A 24013-nucleotide genomic window follows, 5' to 3' on the forward strand; every position below is an offset into this window, starting at 1 on the left:
CCTCATGTCATGGAAGGCTGGATTAAAAGAATCCTAGGAGATTCTGACCTAGTGACTAGTCTGGAAGTCCCATTCCAGATAACTTCTACTGCAGGGGTCCCCAACCTCCAGGATCTAATCCCTAATAATTTATCTAATGCCTGGAGACATTACTAATCACTAATCTGAAGTGGAGCTGATGTAATAATAATAGAAATAAAGTGCACAATAAATGTAATATGCTTGAATCAAACCACCCCCTCTGGCCCATGGAAATATTGTCATCCACGAAACCAGTCTCTGGTGACAAAAAAGTTGGGGACCACTACTCTGTTGTACTTCGTCCAAATATTTGAGGTTCGTTACTCAAGATGGTGATGCCTCCAACATACAGTGTTTGGGAAACCAATTAAGGCTGAGGGCAGGGACTGGGTAGTCGCTTTTGCTGAATACCATGAGTAGAGGTTTTCAAATGCCAGCCCTGTGAATTGGTGAAAGGTTTTATGAGTGATGGCTGATTTTAAGGCCTGTGTCATTTTGTAAATGGCTTTAAATCTAGCTTGTTCTTTCATGTTACAAGAAAACAACTTAATCTTTTACCTAATGAAAAGTGGAACAGATTTGGATTTCAAGATTCAGTTTTCAATATAAAGCAAGCCGTTCTCCTTTCTGCTTTCGTCTTCATAAATGCCATTCCAGACGAGATTGGGTGCATTTAGAGTGGTATGGCCATAGACCATAAATGCCATTTCAGCTGGTAACTTTCATCTTGCAACTGGATGGAGAAACTAATAAAGACTAACTTCTCAGATTCTCTTATGTATTTTGTGAGTATGCCATAACTTCTCTAGGTTCTGAAATATTTTACTGACCCTCCATATATTGTGGGGAGCGGGGGAAGAATTGTGTGTGTGCGCGCATGCACATGTGCGTATTTATACATACACATGTATACAGTCAGAAGAGTAAATTCTTGTTCCTTCTCAAAAGTAGAGGACTAATTGCTGTGATTCAAATAAATTTAATTCAGGTTTGAGGAAAAAAAAAAGAGGACGTTACAAATGCACACTACCAATGAGACAATTCTTGGAAACTCTCAGCAGCACTGTTGCGCCGTTGGAATGCTCAAACCCATTTGCTCGTGGGTGGGGTGGGGGTCCCGTTTAAGCCCCTGGGAGCCTCAGCTGCCTTCTCCTGGGATTGACACTTTTGTTTCCCCTTCCCTCCCCAGTTCCCCAAAGATGAGCAGTCACCTCTACTCGATCTCAATTTTTATTTGACCTGAAGCCAGTTGCACTGATTCCAAGAGAGAGAAAAGGGCTTGGCATGGCTTCTATCCTTTTGAGCTGGGCTGCTGAAATGACTGATAATTCCTAGGGACTCCTTTCTGAAGATTAAGTTCTCTTCATCTGCCCTGATTCACACTTATTCTTGGTTTGGGAACTAGACAGTTCAGTTCAATCACTCAGTTGTGTCTGACTCTTTGCGACCCCATGAACTGCAGCACGCCAGGCTTCCCTGTCCATCACCAACTCCCGGAGTTTACTCAAACTTATGTCCATCGAGTTGGTGATGCCATCCAACCGTCTCATCCTCTGTCGTCCCCTTCTCCTCTTACCCTCAATCTTTTCCAGCATCAGGGTCTTTTCTAATGAGTCAGTTTTTCGCATCAAGTGGCCAAAGTATTGGAGTTTCAGAGTTAGCATCAGTCCTTCCAATGAATATTAAGGACTGATTTCCTTTAGGATGGACTGGTTGGATCTCCTTGTAGTCCAAGGGACTCTCAAGAATCTTCTCCAACACCACAGTTCAAAAGCATCAGTTCTTTGGTGCTCAGCTTTCTTTATAGTCCAACTCTCACATTCATACACGACTACTGGAAAAACCATAGCTTTGACTTGACAGACCTTTGTTGGCAAAGTAATGTCTCTGCTTTTAATATCTGTTTATGTTGGTCACAGCTTTTCTTCCCAAGGATCAAGCATCTTTTAATTTCATGGCTGCAGTCACCATCTGCAGTGATTTTGGAGCCTCCAAAAATAAAGTCTGTCACTGTTTCCATTGTTTTCCCATCTATTTGCCATGAAGTGATGGGACTGGATGCCGTGATCTTAGTTTTCTGCGGGTTGAATTGTAAGCCAACTTTTTTGCTCTCCTCTTTCACTTTCATCAAGAACTAGACAGAGCCCCATTATTTCACCATGAAAGCCAGGGTGTCATTAAAGGTGGCCTCACATTACTGCTTAAAGGCCTAGTAGAAATCTTATTTCGCTTTTTGGAGATACCATTGTGATGCAAAGTGATTTGGGGTCTCATTACTACCGGAAACCCTTTGTTGGACTGACCGGGCCTGTTATGCCCCCAGATTCTCCATCTCCTCTCCTATCCTACGGCTTTTCCAAAACAGGGATACTGATACTTTGAGGATTTCATGATCTCAGTACAGAGAAATATACTGAAAATGGGGAAATTGCAGCTCCACAGAAAGGCCCCAGCAAGCCTCCCCTCAGATACTCATGACACACTCCACTTTGCTCTGCTGTACTGACACTGGATCTCTGTGGAGCATCAGGCAAATGAACACCTGCCAAGTTATTGCTGTAAGAATTAATCAAGAGAGCATTTCAATGATTACGACTTCTCCCCGCTCATTTTTTCCTTTCAGGCAAATGGCTGTGCTTTCCTCTGTTGAACACTCACAGCTGCTAGACCCCAAATTCCACGTGAAAGAACTTTTGAGTTGTCCCCCTCTTTTCCGTGGACCACTTCCTGTGGCCACTTTCCTGGGCAGTTTAAATTCTCAGCAGGAAAGGGCTAGTGACCTTGAACGACCTATGTCACCCCTCTATGCCCGAGTTTCTTCACTCTAAAAGAAGGACAACAACAGCCCATTATTAACATTGTGAGGATTTAATAAAACAACGTGTGGAAAGAGCTTAGCGCACTGGGCCAAGCAGAGGCTCATCCCACCAAGATTTATTGAGTGTCTCCTATGTGCCAGACGTGCTTCCAACTGCTGGAAATGCCAGAGGAGCAAACGCAGTTCCAGTTTCTGCTCTCATGGAGCGTTCAGTCCAGTTGAGGATTTGGGTGTTAATTAGACAATCACACAGATTTATATCTCCAAATTGAGCCAAGGACTAGGAAGGAAAATTATACAGTGGCCCTGATCTAATCAAAGCGCATGGTTTCATAATGTTTGAGTGGCGTTCAGAAGAAAGAATTCGAGTAAACTGGGAGAAAGAGGTTTCAGCCCCAATGCACCTTTGAACAAGTTAGAAAAAAGGGCCTCTGCCCTAGAACAGAAGTGGCAGAGCGTGTGCTGGCATTTCAGTGCCCTGTGGCCCATCTGCGGGGAGCCCTTGAGCAGAGAACAACTTGCACAACTGTATGCAGTGGTCTGGCTGGAAGTAAGAGGATATTGGAGACAGAGGAAAGCCCCTCTGCCAAGTCCCTGAGGTGGGAGGGCACATTGGAGGAGACGAAAAGGGCCCCTCTGGTTGGAGCCAAGGAACAAGTCTGGCGGGAGGGGAGTCAGGGTGCTCTGAGCACATGTCAGCTGGCACTGATGCACGATAGCATTGGTCTCATGAAGTCACTGCCAGCACACCAAGGTCTCCCCAGAAACACAGAGGCTTCTCTAGACGCTGTTGATTTTTAACTACTGAAGGGAAATTCCTTCAGGGATGTGATTTGCTGGTGTCACGCAACTGAGATTTTTAGAATAAGGGCAATGTACAAGGAGAGACATTTAATGGGAAAGCAGGGAGACCACGTGCCTCTAGAAAAACACAAGTGCTCTCTTAAAGCCCAGAAAACTAGATATTAGGCAAAAAGAAGTGGGGACAAAAAACAGAACAAACAAAAAAGCAAATAAAAGAACATTAGGGAAAGGTTTCTAGCAGCACTATCATTTGGAGGTTGTAATTCTCTCTCCAAAGAAGTAGACTCTCCTTTCCTTGGTCTCTTAAAAAAGACCCACCCAGCTGGAGACGCAGGACCTGGCAACACTGCACTTGCTAGAAGTGGTCCTGATCACCCCTCAGGTTCTTTCTGGCTTTGATTTCTTTGATTTCGGAGTAATCCAAAAGAGTATTCATTAATTCACACAAATATACTGTATCAAGGGTGGGATTGTTTGTTGTTGTTTTTAAGTCTGAGTGTAGTGGGAAATAAAACCCCAGATCCTAGAGAACTGTGCGTTGTTGCCTGTTAGCTCTGGAGTCTGTCGGGCTGGACGTCTGCAAGCGGTGGCCCAGCGGAGGGCTGGTGTCAGCACAAGTTGTGAGGGAAGCCTGGGCTTGGGGAATTGGGTAAATCTGGACCCAGGTGCTGATGAGGCCACTTACAAGCCGTGTGACCCTGGGCAGGTCAGTCAACCTCTCTCCATACACAGTGAGTGCTGTAAACTCAAGTGATGGCTGTCATTAGGGAGAGCCTTGCAGCCGAGATTCTCGGGGATCCCCCACATGCAAAGTCATTTCTGGGGATCCTGCCCAGAGAGAAGCCTCCATGTCACCCACATTCTTTTAGGGATTTATTTCTTTGCATTATATCTGAAAAGTCTTGACTTTTGGTCTTTCAGAGATAGCAGTACTTTGGGGAAACATAAGGAATCAGAATTAAGTCAGACTTGTAAAATCTTGTCAGCCGTTAGTAATCTCTAAACAGCTTTAAGGAAATAAGAAAAAAAGAGCATTTAGTCATTTTAAATGTGGTATCCATGATCAGAAATCCCATCATAATCTTAGAATCCCACAAGAGCAGACACTGTCAATTTACCCAACACTTGAGATATTTTATTGCTCGTTAAGATGTAACAGAAGAACTTAACTTTAAAATGTGCTTGACTTTAAACCACATTAAACCGGAATGTACACCAATCAGAGAAAATTGCAATATTTCAGGAAAGAAATGAGCTACTTAATTTCCCTCCAAAGAAGAGTCCTTTGTTACGTCTCAGTCATGATGCTGTATCTAAAGGTGGCTTCTGCTTTTTCTTTTGCTTTATGATCACATATGCAGCTTTCCAACGCGAGCCCTTCAAAGCAGAGCAGGCTAATAGTGATTTAAGAGTATGGTGGTTAAAAAAAAAATTCCATCCAAGATTTTAAAACAAAGAAATGCTAACTCAAGCCTAAACTTTTCTATGAAAAATGACATTGTTGCTTTCTAAGAATGGGACTGGATGAGGCATTTAATCAGAGAGGCCATTATGTTGTCAAAGGCTCTGCTGAGGCTGTGAGACGGATTCTCATGGGCTTATGACCATTTTATTGCCTTTCAGCCCACGGCCGGCAATCCCACTCTCCCTCCTACTGACAGAATCGGAAGCGGCACTCTGTATTCAGGCCTTCTGGAGAGCCTATCTGGTAAGCGTCATGTGCAATTTTGGCATTTGGTCTGATGGGGAATTTGTGTCCTGCGAAGGACTCAAGGGAAAACCTGTGGATGAATTTGAAACACAGGTTAGGATAGCTAACTTCCAGACCTTGGAAACAGAATTCTCTGTAAAACAGGTCTTAAAAAGAGTGATTTAGAATTTCTACAAAACTTATTTCACAATTGTCATTAAAACTACCCTGCAACCTTTTTTAAAATTTACTTTTTATTGAGGTAACTTTAGTTTATAACACATTCTAGGTTTCGTGTGTACCACCTATTTCTGCCTTGTATGCACTACAGCATGCTCACCAACAGAAATTTTGTTTCCATCCGTCACCCTACAGCTGATCTCCTTCACCCATTTCACCCTCCCCCAGCCTCTTCCCCTCTGGTAATCTATATCTCCATATTGGTTTAGTTTGGTTCATTTATTTTATGTTTTGGTTCGTCTGGGTTTTTTTTTTATATTCCACATATAAGTGAAATTGTACAGAATTTGTCTTTCTTCATCTTACTTAGCGTAATACCCTCAAGGTCTAACCATGTTGTTGCAAGTGGCAGGATTTCTTTTTTTGTGTAACTGAGAAATATTTCATTGTGTGTGTGCGTGTGTGTGTATTACATCTTTACCCATTCATCCATTGATGGGCACTTATTTTGTTTCCCTATCTTGGCTATTGTGAACAATGCTGTGGTGAAAATAGAGGTGTACACACACACACACACACACACACACACACACACACATATATTCAAATTAGTGTTTTCATATTCTTTGGATAATTACCCAGAAGTGGAATAGCTGGATCATATGATGATTCTATTTTTATGTTTTTGAGGGATCTCCATAATGTTTTCCATAATGGTTTCACCAGTTTACATTCCCACCAACAATGCACAAGGGTTCCCTTTTCTCTGCATCCTTATCAACACTCATTATTTCTTGACTTTTTGATGATAGCCATTACAATAAGGATGCTGAACATCTTTTCATGAGCCTATTGACCATATTTATGACTTCCTTGTAACATATCTATTCATTGCTTCTGTCTTTTAAAAAAGAGTTTTGCTGTTGTTGAATTGTGTCAGTTCTTTGTGTGTTTTGATATTAACCCCTTATCAGATATGATTTGCAAATGCCGTCTCTCATTCAGTAGATTGTCTTTTTGTTTTGTTGATGGTTTCCTTCTCTGTGCAAAAGCTTTTTAGTTTGATGTAGTACCATTTTTTTTTTCTTTTGTCTCCCTTGCCTGAGGAGACATATCCAGAAATATATTGCTAAGACCAAAGTCAAAGATCATACTTCTTATATTTTTTCCTAGGAGTTTTATCATTTCAAGTCTTGCATTCACTCAAAGTATTTAGTTAATTTGGAGTTGATTTTTGTGTGTGGTGAATATTGAACTACTTTCAGTTTTTTGCATGTGGCCATCCAGTTTTCCCAACAACGTTTATTGAAAAGACTATTCTTTCTCCACTGGATATTCTTTGCTCCTTTGTTGTAAGTTAGGTATCCATATATGTAGTTTTATTTCTGGGCTCTCATTTATGTTCCATTGATCTGTTTAACTGTCTTTCTCCCAACACCATGCTGTTTTGATGATTATAACTTTGTAATATAGCTTGAAATCAGCTTTGTTCATTTTTCTCAGGATTGCTTTGGTTATTTGGAGTCTTTTGTGATTCTATATAAATTTTAGAATTTTAAATTCTATTTCTATGAAAAATGTCCTTGGAATTTTGATAAGGATCATAGTGAATCTGTCTGCATAGGTAACATTGACATCTTAACAATGTTAATGCTTCCAATCCATAAGCATGAACTATCTGTCCATTTATTTGTGTATTATTCAATTTCTTTCAACAATATCTTACAATTTTTAGTGTACAAGTCTTTTGCCTCTTTCGTTAAATTTATTTCAAGGTATTTTATCCTTTTGTTGTGATCTTAAATGGGATTGTTTTCTTAATTTCTCTTCCTGCTACCTAATTGTTTGCATGTAGAAATGCAATAGATTTTTGTATATTGATTTTGTACCCTGTAACTTTACTGTATTCCTTTATTATTTTTAATGATTTTTTGATAGCATCTTAAGGATTTTCTGTATATAAAATTATTCCATCTTCATATTGTGGTGGTTTTACTTCATTCTTTCCAATTTGAATGTCTTTTATTTCTTTTTCTTGCCTAGTTGCTTGGGTTAGGACTTATAATACTGTGTTGAGTAAAAGTGGTGAGAGTGGGCATCCTTGTCTTGTTCTTGATTTTAGAGGGGGAGTGTTACTAATCCAAACTCAATTCTGCTCACCAGACACACAGCAAAGCCAATATACTGGCACTGGGTTGTGGTGAAGGAAAGTACAGTATTTATTGCAGGGTTCCAAGCAAGAGGAATGGGCAGCTAATGCTCAACAGACCCGAACTCCCTGGGAAAGATTTGTAGAGACAGTGTTAAAGGTGAAAGTCGCAGGGAACCTAATCAGCTCATAGACAATTTTCTGATTGGTAGACAGTGAGGTGACAGGGTGGTATTTCAGGAAGCTCCATCATCAGTTTTCCAATTCCAGCTGGTCTCGGGTCTATGGGTATAGGGCCAGCGGTTTTGACCTGGTGGGGGGTCTAGGTTTTACTACACTTAATATTAATTTTTTCTTAAAATTAACAAAAACCTTTACTTCCTTAAGCACTCTGAAGGAAAAATATAGTCTTCCACTGTAGGAAGTAAAAAATTTTTGTGTGTAGTACAGTATACAAAAGATTTACCATTTTAACCAATTTTGTGTACAGGTCAGTGGCATTAAGTACACTTGCATTGTTTTGCAATCATCACTACCATTCATCTTTCTAAACTGAAATTCTGTATCCATTAACTTCCTATTTTTCCCTCCCCCAGCCTCTGGCAACCACCTTTCTATTTTCTGTCTCTATGACTACTCTGAGAACCTCATGTAAAAGTGGAGTCATACAGAATTTATACTTTTGGCTTATTTCACTTGGCAAAATGTCCTCAGGTTTCATCTGTATTGTAGCATGTGTCAGAACCTCCTCCCATTTTTAAGTCTGAATAATATTCTTGCCGGGAAGTTTTAAAATCCAGAAATCTGACACCCTCACTTGTTGTCATAAAACCATCCAGACATTCATGAAATATTTTTAAACTGACCACATGAACAGAAATGTCACATGGTATGAGGAACTATTTGTAGTAAACCATTCTTGAGAGTTGTGATGATATAATCAGCATTATAAATAGGTTCTGATAGTTACTTCTTGACATTAAGTACTTCTGTAGAAGCAGACATTTTCTTCTTTCTTCTTTCAAAATACTACATTAATGGTTAGAAAGCCAGATTGTTTCAACATGCAAAACTGGAGTTTTAAAAAATTCATTTGGATATTGTGGATGAAATCTGGTCCTCTAATGTCTCTTTTCTGAAGTGTGTTCGGTGATAGGGCATCAGTGGCATCAGTGGTGCCCTTCTGCTTATGAAATACTGGATGCAGTAGGCACCAACTGGTAGAAAAAACGGTTCTTTTGAGATGTTCATATGAGGTTCTCATGGGCCATAATGACTGAAATTTCTTTAATGATTTAGGAGGCAGAGAGCAGATAAATCCACTGAGTATTTATTCTGTCTAAATAAGCGCCTGGTCTCATGCCTTCTGCCCATTTGTTTTATTTTATTCTGTCTAACTCAGCCTAGACACCAGCATGGCATGTAGTCTTCCCTTCCTCCCAACATCAATTCCCCCTCCATTGTGACAACTGAGAATCACAGAGGTCATCAATCATTAGCATTATTTGATGAACAATACAGTGCAAAGTTGCTCCAGCAGCTGCCTTTGTGGCTTTGCAAAGTTAAAAAAATCGGAGATTCTGCAAAGAACAATGAGAATCTGTGCAGTTATCCCTTTGTCAATAGTGAACTGACCTGGGGCAAATGAGGTGCCCCCAAAGAGAAACATCTTGGTGTAAGCACAAAATCTAGAGTTGTACAGGGTCCCCCTTCCGTTATGGCCTGAGACAGCTTGAATGCAATTCATTAAGGAACGTGGACACTTAAGAATTGCATTCCCCTGGCTACAGGGGTTAGTTTGTGATAAGCAGGGGAAGGCCAGTCACACCGAGTGAAACTCCATTCTGGGATTCTACTAGGAGTTGTTGCAACAGAGCAGCTCAATAGCCTGCTAAGAGGCTAGGTTATCAACAACTATCTCCTACTGTGTTAAGAGCCTGCAGGAGAAGTGACCACAGAGGCAAGCAGAGCTGAGAGACCAAGGAAGGGACCTCAGTCTGGAGGAGGATGTGGCTGGAGCATCTAGATTCAGCTGTGCCACTGAATCCTCTCCCAGATGGATTTCTGTCACAGCTAAAGTCCTCACAATTACAATTTTCAACATAAAATTTCTAGACTCTTGATAACTTGCACATGAAAGAGGTTATTAGCACAAAATAAAAATCTGTGTTCACTTGTGCAGAGTAACCATCCCAATTTGTCCCAGGAAAAGACTGGCCTCTATCAACTGGAGGCTTGACTGGAGAGGGGACATTAACCTCAAGGAAAACCTATCTATGTTTTATTGTATAAGTAATACTTTGCTATTGTGGAAAAAGATAATTCTTAAACTTTTAAAAATTATGATTCATTCATCCTTTTAGAATTTTTCCTATCCATATAAAAAGATTAAAAAAAAAACCCAAAACCAAAAAGCTGCTGATAAACACTGTTTTGTGCCTGCTCTCTTCCTTTAAAAACATATTGGGAATGTCTTTGTCATTGCACCAAGTTCTATTGCACACATTTAAATGACTCTGTGATAGTCTTTTCTGTGAATACACCAAACCATGATTTAACCATAGTTGTCTGGACATCCTGGTTTTCTCTCATATATAAGATATATTATGGAAATCATCCTTGCTCATATGTCTTTGCATACATATCTGATTTTCTCTGTAAGAATAATTACTTGAAGTGAAATAGATGGCTCCAAAAGTAAGCACCTTTTTTGAGGGGGTTGATTATTATTGCTAAATTATTCTCTAGAGAGGCTAGAGTTTTATTAGCCTCTAGACCTACTTTCATGCAGCAACAATGTATGCAGGTATGTTCTAAGCATAGGTTTTGATGACAGAGTGGAGAGAGGAAGAAGAAAGTTATTGGGAGCATGAAACACTCCTGAGAAGGATGGCATTGCATGGCTACTGTGCTGGAAGAAAATATTTTAAAATCATATATCTGATAAGGAATTAATATTTAGAGTATATAGAGAACTCACAAAACTCAACAACAGTAACAACCAAAAGAACAACCTGTTTCAAAAATGGTCAAACAACTTGAATGGACTTTTCTCCAAAGAAGATATATGAATGGCCAACAAGTGCATGAAAAGATTCTCAACATCACTGATCATTAGAGAAATGCAAATCAAAACCACAGTGAAAAGCAATCTCACACTCATTAGGATGACCATTATTAGAAAAATGGAAAACAATAAATGTTGGCAAGGATGTAGATAAAAAGGAATCCTGTGCACTATTGGTGGGAATTTAAGATGGTACAGTCACTGTGGAAAAAGAGTATGGAGGGTTCTCAAAAAACTAAAAATAGACATATAATCCAGCAATTCCATCTCCAGGTATGTATCCAAAAAATTTAAAGCAAGATCTTTTTTATTCATTTATTTATTTTTAATTGGAGGATAATTGCCTTATAATATTGTGTTGGTTTCTGCCATGTATCAACATGGATCAGCCATATGTATATATATGTCCCCTCCCTCTGGAGCCTCTCTCCCACCTCCCATTCCATTCCACCCGTCTAGGCTGTCACAGAGCACTAGGCTTGAGCTCCCTGCATCCTACACAAAATTCCCACTGGCTACCTGTTATACATATGGTAATGTATGTTTCAGTGTTGAAAGCAAGGTCTTGAAGTCACATTTGTACACGTATGTTTGTAGCATTATTCACAGTTGCTAAAATGTGGAAGCAATGCAAGTGCCCATTGGTGGATAAATGAATAAACAAAATGTGGTACTATACTTACGATGCAATGTTACTCAAACTTAAAAAGGAAGGAAGTTCGATATATTCTACAACACGGGTGAGCCTTGAGGACGTTATACTGAGTGAAATAAGTCAGTCACTAAAGGAAAAATACTGTATGTTTCCTCTTATATGAAGTACTTAGAATAGTCAAAATCGTAAAGACAGAAAATACAATGGTAACTGCTAAGGTCTAGAAGGAGGGGTGAATGGAGAATTATTTTTCAGTGAGTACAGAGTTTAAGTTTTACAAAATGAAAGGATTATGAGGGTGATGGCGGTGATGGTTGCACAATATTGCTGCTGCTGCTGCTGCTGCTAAGTTGCTTCAGTTGTGTCTGACTCTGTACGGACCCCATAGACGGCAGCCCACAGGCTCCTCCGACCCTGGGATTCTCCAGGCAAGAATACTGGAGTGAGTTGTCATTTCCTTCTCCAATGCATGCATGCTAAGTCGCTTCAGTCATGTCTGACTCTATGTGACCCCATGGACAGCAGCCCAGCAGGGTCCTCTGTCCACAGGATTCTCCAGGCAAGAATACTGGAGTGGGTTGCCATTTCTTTCTCTAGTTGCACAATATTATGTGGTATTTAATATCACTGCACTGTACACTTAAAAATGGTTAAGATGGTAAATGTTATGTAATGTATATTTTACCATAGTAAAAAAAAAAAAAGACATGGGTGTTCCAGGGTGTTTTAATTCGATTTACCTTGACTTTTTCCCCTAAGGAAACACTTCTTTCTGTTTAGAGATGACCTACATAGTTAGATAGAAAATCAATGATGAAAACAGCCCAAGATAAAAACCAAGCAACTTTGAAAAGGCTTTTCAGAGACTTCAAAGGAATAGTTTTGTAGTTCCTCCTGTATTTTTCTGCAGAAATTTCAACTTGAGTCTCTGTACTTAAAGGAAGAGAAAGTTTTCTCCACTCCGGACAGCTGGCTGGGCTGTTAGGCATGACTAACTTTTTTTGAAAGATCACTTGAAGTTCTCATTATTAACCTTAACTTTTTTATTATTGAACATTATGGCTGAATGGAAGGACTTGATTTATCTTTCAGTTAAAACATGCCCTATAGCAACTTGTTAAAAATGTGGGCTCTCCCAGTATGTCTTGTCAGATTATTAATAACTCTGTGTAGGTTATTTAACTTCTGAGCCACAGTTTCCTGTCTGCCAAATGATAATAATAATAATAGCTCCTACTTATGAAGATTGAATCAGATGATTTGTCCACATGAGGGAGGTTCTCATGGTGCCAGGTATGCAATAAATACACAACCAGTATTAACTGTTGTTGTTGGTGGTGGTAGTGGTTCTGTTTTCCTTGTTAGAGAATCATTTAGAAAAGCCAGCTAGTGGCCTCCTTGTAGCTCCTTGGGGAGCTGCATGCTCCTGGCTCAGGGTCCTTGCACTTGCTTCATATTCAACAGCTGTTAGTCACAGTACCCTCCCTGCCTCGTTCAGGGTTCTTCTTGGATGTCTCTCCCCATCACCCTTTCCCAGATAGCACCCCATCATCACTCTGCAACCTCCTCCTGCACTTTATTTCCTGCTGATCACTTACCAACTCTGACATCGGGTTGGGTATTCATTTGTCTACTGCCTGTAACCTTGACTAGAACGTGAGTTCCAGGAGGGTAGAAGCTGCTTGACCTATTCATCCTGTATCCCAAGCCCCTAGAACACTGTCTAGAACATATATTAGGCACTTCATAAATATTTTAGTGACTAACTGAATCCCTTAAATGATCTCTCTAATCAGGATATCTGAAAACAAAGAGGAGCAAACTGGATTGTTCTATTTTATAAGCCCTTCTCAGAGGTTTAAGCAGGCACTTAAATGTGGACTTTTGGGGGAGTTGCTTGTGTATCAGAATCCTTGAACTCAAAAGCTTGCTTCTTATCAATAATTTCCCAGAGGTTATACTTGAGAGAAATGTATTCACTTTATCACTGACCTTCATGAATTACCCCTTCACCAAGTCTTATAATGTGAAGAAATGAAGTTTGCTATGAGAAATTATTGCAATAAAGAGCTCATGATCTGAGCCACAGTCAGCTCCAGGTCTTGTTTTTGCTAATTGTATAGGGCTTCTCCATCTTTGGCTGCAAAGAATATAATCAATCTGATTTCGGTATTGACTATTTGGTGATGTCTATGGGCAGAATCGTCTCTTGTGTTGTTGGAAGAGGGTGTTTGCTATGACCAGTGTGTTCTCTCGGCAAAACTCTGTTAGCCTCTGCCCTGATTCATTTTGTACTCTAAGACCAAACTTGCCTGGCACTCCAGGTATCTCTTGACTTCCTACTTTTGCATTCTGATCCCCTATGATGAAGAGAACATCTCTTTTTTTGGTGTTAGTTGTAGAAGGTCTTGTAGGTCTTCATAGAACCAGTCAACTTCAGCTTCTTCAGCACTAGTGGTTGGGGCATAGACTTGGATTACTGTGATATCGAATTGTTTGCCTTGGAAATGAATAGAGATCTTTCAGTCATTTTTGAGATTGCACCCAAGTACTGCATTTTGGACTCTTTTGTTGGCTATGAGGGCTATTGCATTTCTTCTAAGGAATTCTTGCCCATAGTAGTAGATAAAAAGATAATCTGAATTAAATTTGCCCATTCCAGTCCATTTTAATTCGCTGATTCCTTTTCATTCTTGCCGTCTCTTGCTTGACCATGTCCAATTTACCTTGATTCATGGACCTAACATTCCATGTTCCTATGCAATATTGTTCTTTACAGCATCAGATGTACTTTCATCATCAAGAACATCCACCACCAAATATTATTTCCATTTTGGCCCCGCCTCTTCTTTCTTTCTGAAGCATATTGGGCACCTACTGACCTGGGGGGCTCATTTTCCAGTGTCATATGTTTTTGCCTTTTCATACTGTCCATGGGGATCTCAAGGCAAGAACACTGGAGTGGTTTGCCCTTTCCTTCTCCAGTGGACCACATTTTGTCAGAACTCTCCTGTTTGACCCATCTGTCTTCAGTGGCCCTGCAAGGCATGGCTCATAGCTTCATTGAGTTACACAAGGCTGTGATCCATGTGATCATTTTGGTTAGCTTTTGGTCATTGTGGTTTTCATTCTGGAGTCTGGGATTGTGATTGTTGCTTCTTCTGTCTGCCTTCTGATGAATGAGGATAAGAGGCTTGTGCAGGCTTCCTGATGGGAAGGACTGGCTGTGGGGAAAACTGGGTCTTGCTCTGGTGGGCAGGACCATGCTTAGTAAATCTTTAATTCAATTTTCTGCTGATGGGTGGAGCTTTGATCTCTCCCTGTTAGCCATAGTCAGCAAAAACAAGACCTGGAGCTGACTGTGGTTCAGATCATGAGCTCCTTATTACAAAATTCAGTCTTAAATTGAAGAAAGTAGGTCATTCAGGTATGACCTAAATCAAATCTCTTCTGATTATACAGTGGAAGTGAGGAGTAGATTTAAGGAATTAGATCTGGTAGACAGAGTGCCTGAAGGACTATGGACAGAGGCTCGTAACATTGAATAGGAAGCGGTGACCAAAACCATCCCCAAGAAAAAGAAATGCAAGAAGGAAAAGTGGTTGTCTGAGGAGGGCTTCTCAGCTTCTCCAAATAGCTGAGAAAGGAAGAGAGGCAAAAGGCAAAGGAGAAAGAGAAAGATACACCCACCTGAATGCAGAGTTCCAGAGGATAGCAAGGAGATATAAGAAAGTTTCTTAAGTGAACAATGCAAAAAAAAAAAAAAAAGAGGAAAACAATAGAGTGGGAAAGACTAGAGATCTCTTCAAGAAAATTAGAGATACCAAGGGAACATTTCATGCAAAGATGGGCTCGATAAAGGACAGAAATGGCAAGGACCTAACAGAAGCAGAAGAGATTAAGAAGAGGTGGCAAGAATACATAGAAGAACTATACACGAAAGGTCTTAATGACCCAAATAACCACATGGTGTGGTCACTTACCTAGAGCCAGACACCCTAGAATGTGAAGTCAGGTAGGCCTTAGGAAGCATTACTATGAACAAAGCTAGTGGAGGTGATGGAATTCCAGCTGAACTATTTCAAATCCTAAAAGATGATGCTGTTAAAGTGGGCACAGGTCTGGAAAAGGTCCGTTTTCATTCCAATCCCAAAGACAAGCAATGCCAAATAATTTTCAAACTAACATACAACTGTGTTCAAGGAGTATGTCAGGCTGTATATTGTCATCCTGCTTATTTGACTTATATGCAGAGTATATCATGTGAGATGCTGGGCTGGATGAATCACAAGCTGAAATCAAGACCCTGATGCTGGAAAAGATTGAGAGCTGAAAGAAAAGAGGGCAACAGAGAAAGAGATGGTCGGATGGCATCATTGATTCAATGGATATGAGTTTGAATAAACTTCTTGAGATAGGGAAGGACAGAGAAACCTGTGTACTGCAATCCATGGGGTTGCAAAGAGTTGGATACAACAATGAGAAATTATGATCCCTAAGTAGGCTTTTTATCATATTTATTTTAGTTGAAAACATTTTTTCTGACTGCTCTAGGTCTTTGTTGCTGCTCATGGGCTTTCTTTAGCTGCCGTGAGCAAGCGCCACTCTCTAGTTGCGGTGTGCGAGCTTCTCATTGTAGTGGCTTCTCTTGTTGTGGAACACAGGCTCTAAGAAAACTGGCTCAGTAGTTGTAACACACAAGCTTAGCTTCCCTATGGCAAGTGAAATCTTCCCAGAGCAGGGATTGAACCCATGTATCTTGCATTAGCAGGCAGATCCTTAACCACTGGACCACCAGGGAAGTTCCCCAAGCAGGCTTTTTAAAGGAGAGCATCAGCTGAAGTTATGGGCTTCCCTTGTAGCTCAGTCAGTAAAGAATCTGCCTGTAGTGCAGGAGACCCGGGTTCGATCCCTGGGTTGGGAAGATCCCCTGGAGAAGGAAATGGCAACCCACTTCAGTATCATTGCCTGGAAAATCTCATGGACAGAGGAGCTTGGTGGGCTGCAGTCCATGGGGTCGCAAAGAGTCGGGCAGGACTGAGCGACTAACATGGTTTATCAGCTGAAGTTATGTTCTGTGCTTAGTTGCTAAGACGTGACCACTCTTTGTGACTCCATGGACTGTAGCCCGCCAGACTCCTCTGTCCGTGGAATTTTCCTGCATTGGCAGGCAGATTCTTTACCACTGAGCCCCAGGGAAGCCCAGCTGAAGGCATACTGACAGTGAAAGTTGCTCAATCCTGTCCGACTCTTTGCGACCTCATGGACTATACAGTCCATGGAATTCTTCAGGCCAGAATACTGGATTGGGTTGCCATTCCCTTCTCCAGGGGATCTTCCCAACCCAGGGATCAAACCTAGATCTCCCACACTGCAGGCAGATTCTTTACCAACTGAGCCACCAGGAAGCCCGAAGGCACAGTGGGCATGTCTAATTCATCTGAGAAGTGACAGAAAAGATTTTCTCCGTTTGGAATTTCTCTTCCAATTGCTGATACCTGCTGGCAGGTGAGCAGACCTTGTCAGGAAAAGTCAGACATTGTTTTGTACGAAAGGAATGCTAGAAATGGGGCATTGCATCAGATGATCACCAGTTACCCCTCTGCATGGTGCACAGTCACTTCCAGTTGTCCTCAAAGGGGTGGGCCATGCCCTTTGTGATTTGATGAGAGCTCCCAGGGCTCCCCTAGTGGGAGCTTCCATGTGGAAAGGTTTGTCTTCTCTTTGGAATCTTTTTATTGTTTGTTGGCTCATGAATCCAGTTTCAGTCCATTTTTTACTGCCACATTACCAAGCAAAAGACTGAATCCCCCAAGAGTCTTTTTGTTAGGCCATCCTAGAGTGATTGTGAAACCTACATATTTGAAATTGATTTTGAGCATTTTCTAACATGTGGAAAATGCTTATAGGCTTTTAGGGAAGCCGAGACCACCTATACAAGTCCCACTGAACAGGTAGAATAAAACTCCTGATCTTCTCAGTGATGTAGAAATCCTGGTTTTGGCTGGGGATTCAGATATTAGACCTAGAACGCTCGAAGTGGAATGCTCCCAAGGATGGCTGGTGCCAACTCTTCTGCCATTCCACTCAGATAGAGACTTTATGTCTTCCATTGCATGCAACTTCATTTGTTCATTCTTTCATTGGGCAAACGTGTTGAGGGCTCTCTACTTGCCAAGAACTGGAGACACAAAATTCATCCATTCCTGGAGGAGCCCAGAGACAGCTATACCAAGGAGAATGATAATAATAGTAAGAGTAGCCAAATCTAATATTTTTGGTCACTTGCTATATGCCAGGCACTGTGCTAGCTTTTCACAAACAACATCTCCTTTATGCCTTACTCTGATTCTATAAAATAGGCAGGAATGTACTTCTGTTATCCCATATATATATGAATCAACCAAGGCCTAAAATCCTGTAGTGATTTGGCCAACATCATACAGTGATAAGTGACAGAGTCTGACTGTCTTCAGAACCCCATGTCTCCCTTTTTTTTTCTTTTTAAAAACTACTCCTACCAGCAATGTCTGAGAGTTTCCATTGCTCCGTGTCCTGATCTATTGATCCTGGTATGGTCAGTCGTTTTAATTTTAGCCATTTCAGTGCATGTGTAGTGGCATTGCATTGTGTGTGTGTGTGTGTGTGTATGTGTGTGTGTTTCAGTTAAGCTTACTGAGATATGTATATATGTTACATACAATAAAACTTACCCTTTTCAGTGTTGGTGTTCAGTTACTAAGTCATGTCCATCTCTTTGTGACCCCATGGATCGTAGCACACTGGGCTCCTCTGTCCCCTGCTACCTCCCAGAGCTGGCCCACATTCATGTCCACTGAGTCAGTGATGCTATCTAACCATCTCATCGTCTGCCGCCTCAATCTTTCCCAGCAACAGGGTCTTTTCCAGCTTTTTGCATCAGGTGGCCAAAGTATTGGAGCTTCAGCTTTAGCAACAGTCCTTCCAATGAATATTCAGGGTTGATTTCCTTTAAATTGACTGGTTTTGTACAGTCTCTCAATTTTGCCAAATCCATACAGTCTAATTGCTCCCACAGTCAAGATATAAAAATGTCATCCCCCAAATTCCTGCATGCTGCCCCTTTGCAGTTAACCTCTGCTTCCATTACCACAGCCTGGCACTCACTGATCTGTTTTCTACTCCTATGGTTCTGCCTTTCCAGAATAGCATACAAATGGAACCATGAAGTATGTAGACCTTGAGTCTGACTTCTGTCACTTGGCCTGTTGCATTTGAAGGTCTTCCACGTGGTTGCATGTATCAGCAGCCCCTTCCTTTTTATTACTGTGCAGTATTCCATCATGAGGGAGGCCTTCACATGGCGATGAATAAACACATGTGAATAATATGAAACTGGCTTATTTATACCTATGGGTTGCAGTGGTTTCAAGCTCACTATGCATCAAAGTCATCTGTGGAAAGATTTTGTTTTAAAATTCTAATGCTCAGGGGCTCATTCTCTGAGATTCTTGTGCAGTTGGCCATGGTGAGAACAGGAGATGGGCATTTGTTTAAAGCACCCAGGGTTTAGACCCACTGATGAATTGGAATCATCTTTGCTACCTACTAGTTGAATGGTCCAGGACAAGTTACTGAACTCAGAATCTCAATTTCTTTCTCTTTAAGTTGAGAATAATAGTAGCTGCCCAGTCTGTTTCACTAGGTTATCAGAAAGATCAAAATGATTTTTAGTGGCAACGCTTGAGAAAGTGTTCTGTGAACTGTAGATGCATAAATATGGATGTAATTACACATCAGTGTCTTTCCTCTTGGAAAAATACCAGAAGTTCCAGTTCTGAAACAAATGAGAGGTTTTAAAGACCAAAGGGAAAGAGAAGTCTTTCTCTGTCACTTATGTGTGTCTTAGATGATTGCTTGATGAATGAGAGTAAGTGTAATGCCAACATACAGATGGAGAGAAGAGTGGGATAAATACACTCCTTCTTGAGACTGTGGTGATGTTGGCAGAACTGGGTACCACTGTAGACCACGAATCCTTGGCTGGATAGGTCAAGTCAGTGTGTTTGCAGAAAGTAAAGACTGATGTAACTGGAAGGGCAGGCAAGCAGATATGTGTTGCCAAGGATACAATTACAGAGCAGCTCACGATCCAGTCCTTACCTCAAGGCAAGTGAGAGGAGGTCTGCTTCTCAGAGAAGGGCCCCTTGTCCCTAGCAAACATCATATGAAGCAAGAATCCTTTCACAACCACATCTGACCTCCTCTGAAAATATTGTAAGGAGTGGCATGTCACCTCTGGTACAGAAAAAAAAAAATGGCCATCTTTGGATGAAAAATTCTTTTATTGGTATTTTTATTGTAAAAGGGCCAATGCTCCTTGTAAGAAAAAGTGAAGCCATATAGAAATAATGTCTTAGTTCAGGCTGCTCTAACAACACCACAGATGGAGTGGCTTAAACAACAAACATTTATTTTCCACAGTTCTGGAGGCTGAGAGGTCCAAGATCAAGCTGCTGGCAGATGTGGAGTCTGCTGAGAGCCCTCTTTTAGGCTTCCAGATGGCTGGCTCCTCACTGTGTCCCCCTGTGGCAGAGGGAAAAACAAGCACTTGGTTTCTTCTTATAAGGTCACTAATAACGCCAGGAGAACCCCACCCTCGTGACCTGCTCTAACCTTAATCACCTCTGTCATGTTGGGAACTAGGACTTCAACATAGGAATTTTGGAGGGACATAAACATTGAGTCCATAACAAGTAATTTAAAATAAAATGTGATATCTGCTGTCCTGTCCTACTCTAAACCTGTTTCCCAGATAGAACCATTGTTGACAGTTTCGTGTGTGTATTTTCAGTGTTTTTCCACTGTATATGTGAACATTTATGTATATTTATTGCACCTTTTACAAATATGGGATATTTTTTATAAATATGGGCTCGCACTCCCCAGCCTGCATCTTGACCTTTCATTTAGCCTCGAGGCTAGTTTTCCACAAGAGCACACATAGATCTATGCAGAGCATTTGTGTTTTAAGGAAAACATAATTCTGATGTACTTGGCAGGTAGGAATTTGGTCAAACATTTTCTCATTCAAAATACTCCCAATTCAAAGTGTTCTGAGATGGCAGGGCTGAAGAAAACTCTTGGGTTAGTGTTGGTTTTTATTTCCTCAGCAAGTCCCGACAATCTAAGGACCAGCTTCTTTTTTCCTTCTGCTTTCTTGTGAGTGTTGGCTTCCCCAGATTGTTGTCAGCTTTGTAGCTTTGCTGACTTCCTCTTCCTCCTCTCCAGAAAGGGGTGTCTCCTGGTGCAGCTGTTCTGGGGGTGGGGGGCATTTCCTCCCTTTGTGTGTGTTGCTAGCCGTCTCCTTGGCCTCCCTCTGGGGACAGCGGCCAACCAGGTGAGCAAGTGTCGTTTAAAGCAGCACTTCCGTTCTCAGGCAGGGGTGGGTTGTCATTTCTGGATGGCTTCAGATGTGGCCCAGGTGAAGAGGGATGGTACCTGACGCAGAGACAAGGCTGACATCTCGGGGTGAGTCACGTTCTCCTCATGACGGACGTACTGCTTAGAGCTCCTATTCAAGACAATTTAAAAAAAATACTTGGCAAAGTTTTGGACAACTCTGAAAGCAATCTCGCATAAAGGTTAAGCAAGCAGGCTCTACATTGAGATCAATTCACTCACTGGCATTTGTTCACTCTTGTTTATTGAGTACCTACGATGTAGAAGGGAGGCATTGGTCTAGATGCTGGACATGTTGCAGGGAATAAGACCAAGACCCTATCCTCCTGAAGGTTGCACTCCTGTCACTGACTATCAACAGAAATATATGTATATATGTGTGTGTGTGTGTGTGCGCGCGTGCGTGTGTGCATGCACACATGTGTGTATGTATGCCCACATGTGTGTATGTGCTTGTTGTTGTTTTAAACCACTCAGTTTTGGGGTTCATTTTCATTTATTATGCACAGTGGAGACTAACCCAATCATTCAGGTTGCTGTGGAGAAAGCAGATTGTAGGTGGTTGAGAGCAGGAACAGGAACACTCATCCTTGCTACTCAAAGCGTGGTCCTTGGACCAGTGGTATCATCTTCACGTGGCAGCTGGTTGGAAAGGCAGAATTTAGGCCCCACCCCCAGACCTCCTGAATCAGAGTCTGTACCTTCACGAGGCTCCCAGGGGAGTCTTACCCGTCAGCGTTGGTGAAGCAGTGCAGTAGGTGAAGGCCTGGGCATATGGAGTGCTGTGATTTGGGTTTGAATCCTGGCTTACCAGCCCTGTGACCTTCAGTCAATTACTTAATTTTGCCAAGCCTCAATTTCCTTTCCTGTACAATGGGGATAATAATGGTGCTGCCCTCATAAGGTTGTGTGTGAGGATGTAAATGAGATGGTACGTGTCAACCACTTTGCACAGTGCCTGATGAGCTGTTCGGTCTTTACTGACTTGATGAGATCCATGCATTTTCTTCCCTAAGATTATGTTCCTGGTCGTGGCCTGGTGCTTTTCCTTAATTTTTAGAAAATTCTCTTTCAACGAAAATCCTGTTTTTCAAAATGTCCTTGAGCTCATCAGAAAGGCCTTTGTCTGTGCCCAGTGTGATTCCAGCCACATCCCAGAATGAAGGCGCCTGATTTCCAGCATCAGTTCCAGGCCCAGTTCTCAGGGCGATTTTCAGGGCCACCCAGCGGGCCAAAATAGGCCACAGTACTATAAATAGGGAGTCTGGGCTGCTCAGAGCCTAGCTTCCCAGGCCAGGCCCTTCCCCTTCCCCCCTGCCTGGCCCTGTAGTTGTTTAAATATACTCTGGATTTTATCAGCAAGGGGATTCTCCTTAATATGCCCCATAAATGCTTTGCCAACTTGCCAGACCCTTGCAAAGCCCCTCTTTTCATTTGCTCACGGCATATCCCAAATATGTGATGAAAGCTGATAAACCCAATTCTTAGGATTTTTGTGAGGAACAGATGAAAAGGCTGCTTTTCGCAGGACTGGTTACATAATCTGCAGGGCCCTTTGTTCAAAGTTACTATGAATTTCCAGATGGCAACAGCGGAGCCTTAGAACAAGTGTGAAGCCCTTCGAAGCACGATGTGGCAACCACGCAGGGAAATGCCCAGGAGCCAGCCCTGCACCGGGGCACCCGTACCCTGCCGGGCAGTCGGGACCGGCCACATTCCCCACTTTCCTAGCGACTTCTGCCTTAAAGGGCTGACTGAGTTCCCTTCAAGGCAAAGTGCACAGCGGCTACTTAGTCCCAGTGACTTAAAATCCCGGCAGCTGATTATCTTTCGTGATTCTGTGGGTCAGCCGTGTGGTTCCTCTGCCAGTTTCACCTTGGCTCACTCACCGCATTCAGTCAGTGTGTTTGATGGTGGACACGCGTTCAGGAGCCTCAGCTGCAGGGTATCCACGCTGGGCTGTGGTTCAGCTTCCTCTGCACCCCCTTTAGCAGGATGGTGTTCTTCACTGGAAGGCCTCCTGGCTTCACTAAAAGATCCAGGGTTGTCTCATGCATGTATTTGGGATGTCGGTGCCGCTCTTGGCTAGGGCACTTTAGTTCTCCTCCATGTGGCCTAAGTCAGCCAGATCAGCTTCCTTGCATCATGGAACATTCTAAAAGAGCAGAAAATGGGAGCTTCAGGCCTTCTTGAGACCGAGACTCTGGAATTGGCACAGCAGCACTTCAGTTCCCAGTTATTGGTCAAAACAAGTCACACGGCTCACCCAGATTCACGAGCAGGGGGAATAGACTCCCCACTTAATATGGAGAGTGGCCAAGATTTCAAAGGGGGCAGGGACCCTCTAGGTGCACAGTGCAACAATCCTCAAACATTAGCCTGAATCAGCATTACCTGGAAGGCTTGTTAACACATGGCATGCTGGGCCCCAAGCCCAGAGGCCCTGCTTCAGTAAGATTGGAGTGGGACATTGCAAAGCGAAAGTGAAGTTGCTCAGTTGTGTCTGACTCTTTGCGACCCCATGAACTGTAGCCTACTAGGTTCCTCTATCCATGGGATTTTCCAGGCAAGAATACTGGAGTGGGTTGCCATTTCCTTCTCCAGGAGATCTTCGCGATCCAGGACTTGAACCCAGGTCTCCTGCATTGTAGGCAGACGCTTTGCCGTCTGAGCCTCCAGGGACATTGCAAATGAGTCCTCAAATGACACTGAGGCTGCTGGTTGGGGATGGCACTTGGAGAGCCACTTGTGGAGGGGAGCAGTGGTCCTCAACCTTGACTGCACGTTAGAGGCATCTGGGCAGCATAAATGTCAGATCTGCGTGTTGATGGTAGGAAAGAGATCAAAGCTTTGTGCAATAATGTGGTCCATAGCGTAGCAAACTATGCTGTAATTTTACCCTATAAATCATTGGAAGGTTCATCAAATACCTTAAATGCTTTTGCAACTTACTCATTCCCTGATTATTTGAGTAAACAAGTACCAAGAAAATTTGGATGAACTTTATCTCAACTGTCATCAACGAGCTGTTGGGGGAAATTCCATTTTTCCAAGTATGTACTGTGATGTGGCTTTATTATTAAAGGGACTTGATTTAAAAAGATATAGGTGTGGCTTCCTGAGAGAAGGACTTTCTAGAATTGCACTGAAAGGATTATCCTGCAAAAAGCAGCTGCTATTCATGAGTC

At 42.1% G+C, this 24013-nt stretch overlaps 1 protein-coding gene across 2 annotated transcripts in view; it reads left to right on the top strand.

The window, feature by feature from the left end:
* IQCK (IQ motif containing K) overlaps positions 1–24013 on the top strand; it is a 141516-nt gene that overhangs the window by 61010 nt on the left and 56493 nt on the right. For both annotated transcript variants that reach the window (XM_065924437.1, XM_065924438.1), the window contains exon 7: positions 5267–5351. In XM_065924437.1, coding sequence (XP_065780509.1) covers positions 5267–5351 — 85 coding nt within the window. The remainder of the gene's footprint in view (positions 1–5266; positions 5352–24013) is intronic.

Source organism: Muntiacus reevesi, chromosome 2, assembly GCF_963930625.1.
Source record: "Muntiacus reevesi chromosome 2, mMunRee1.1, whole genome shotgun sequence".
Taxonomy (NCBI): Eukaryota; Metazoa; Chordata; class Mammalia; order Artiodactyla; family Cervidae; genus Muntiacus; species Muntiacus reevesi.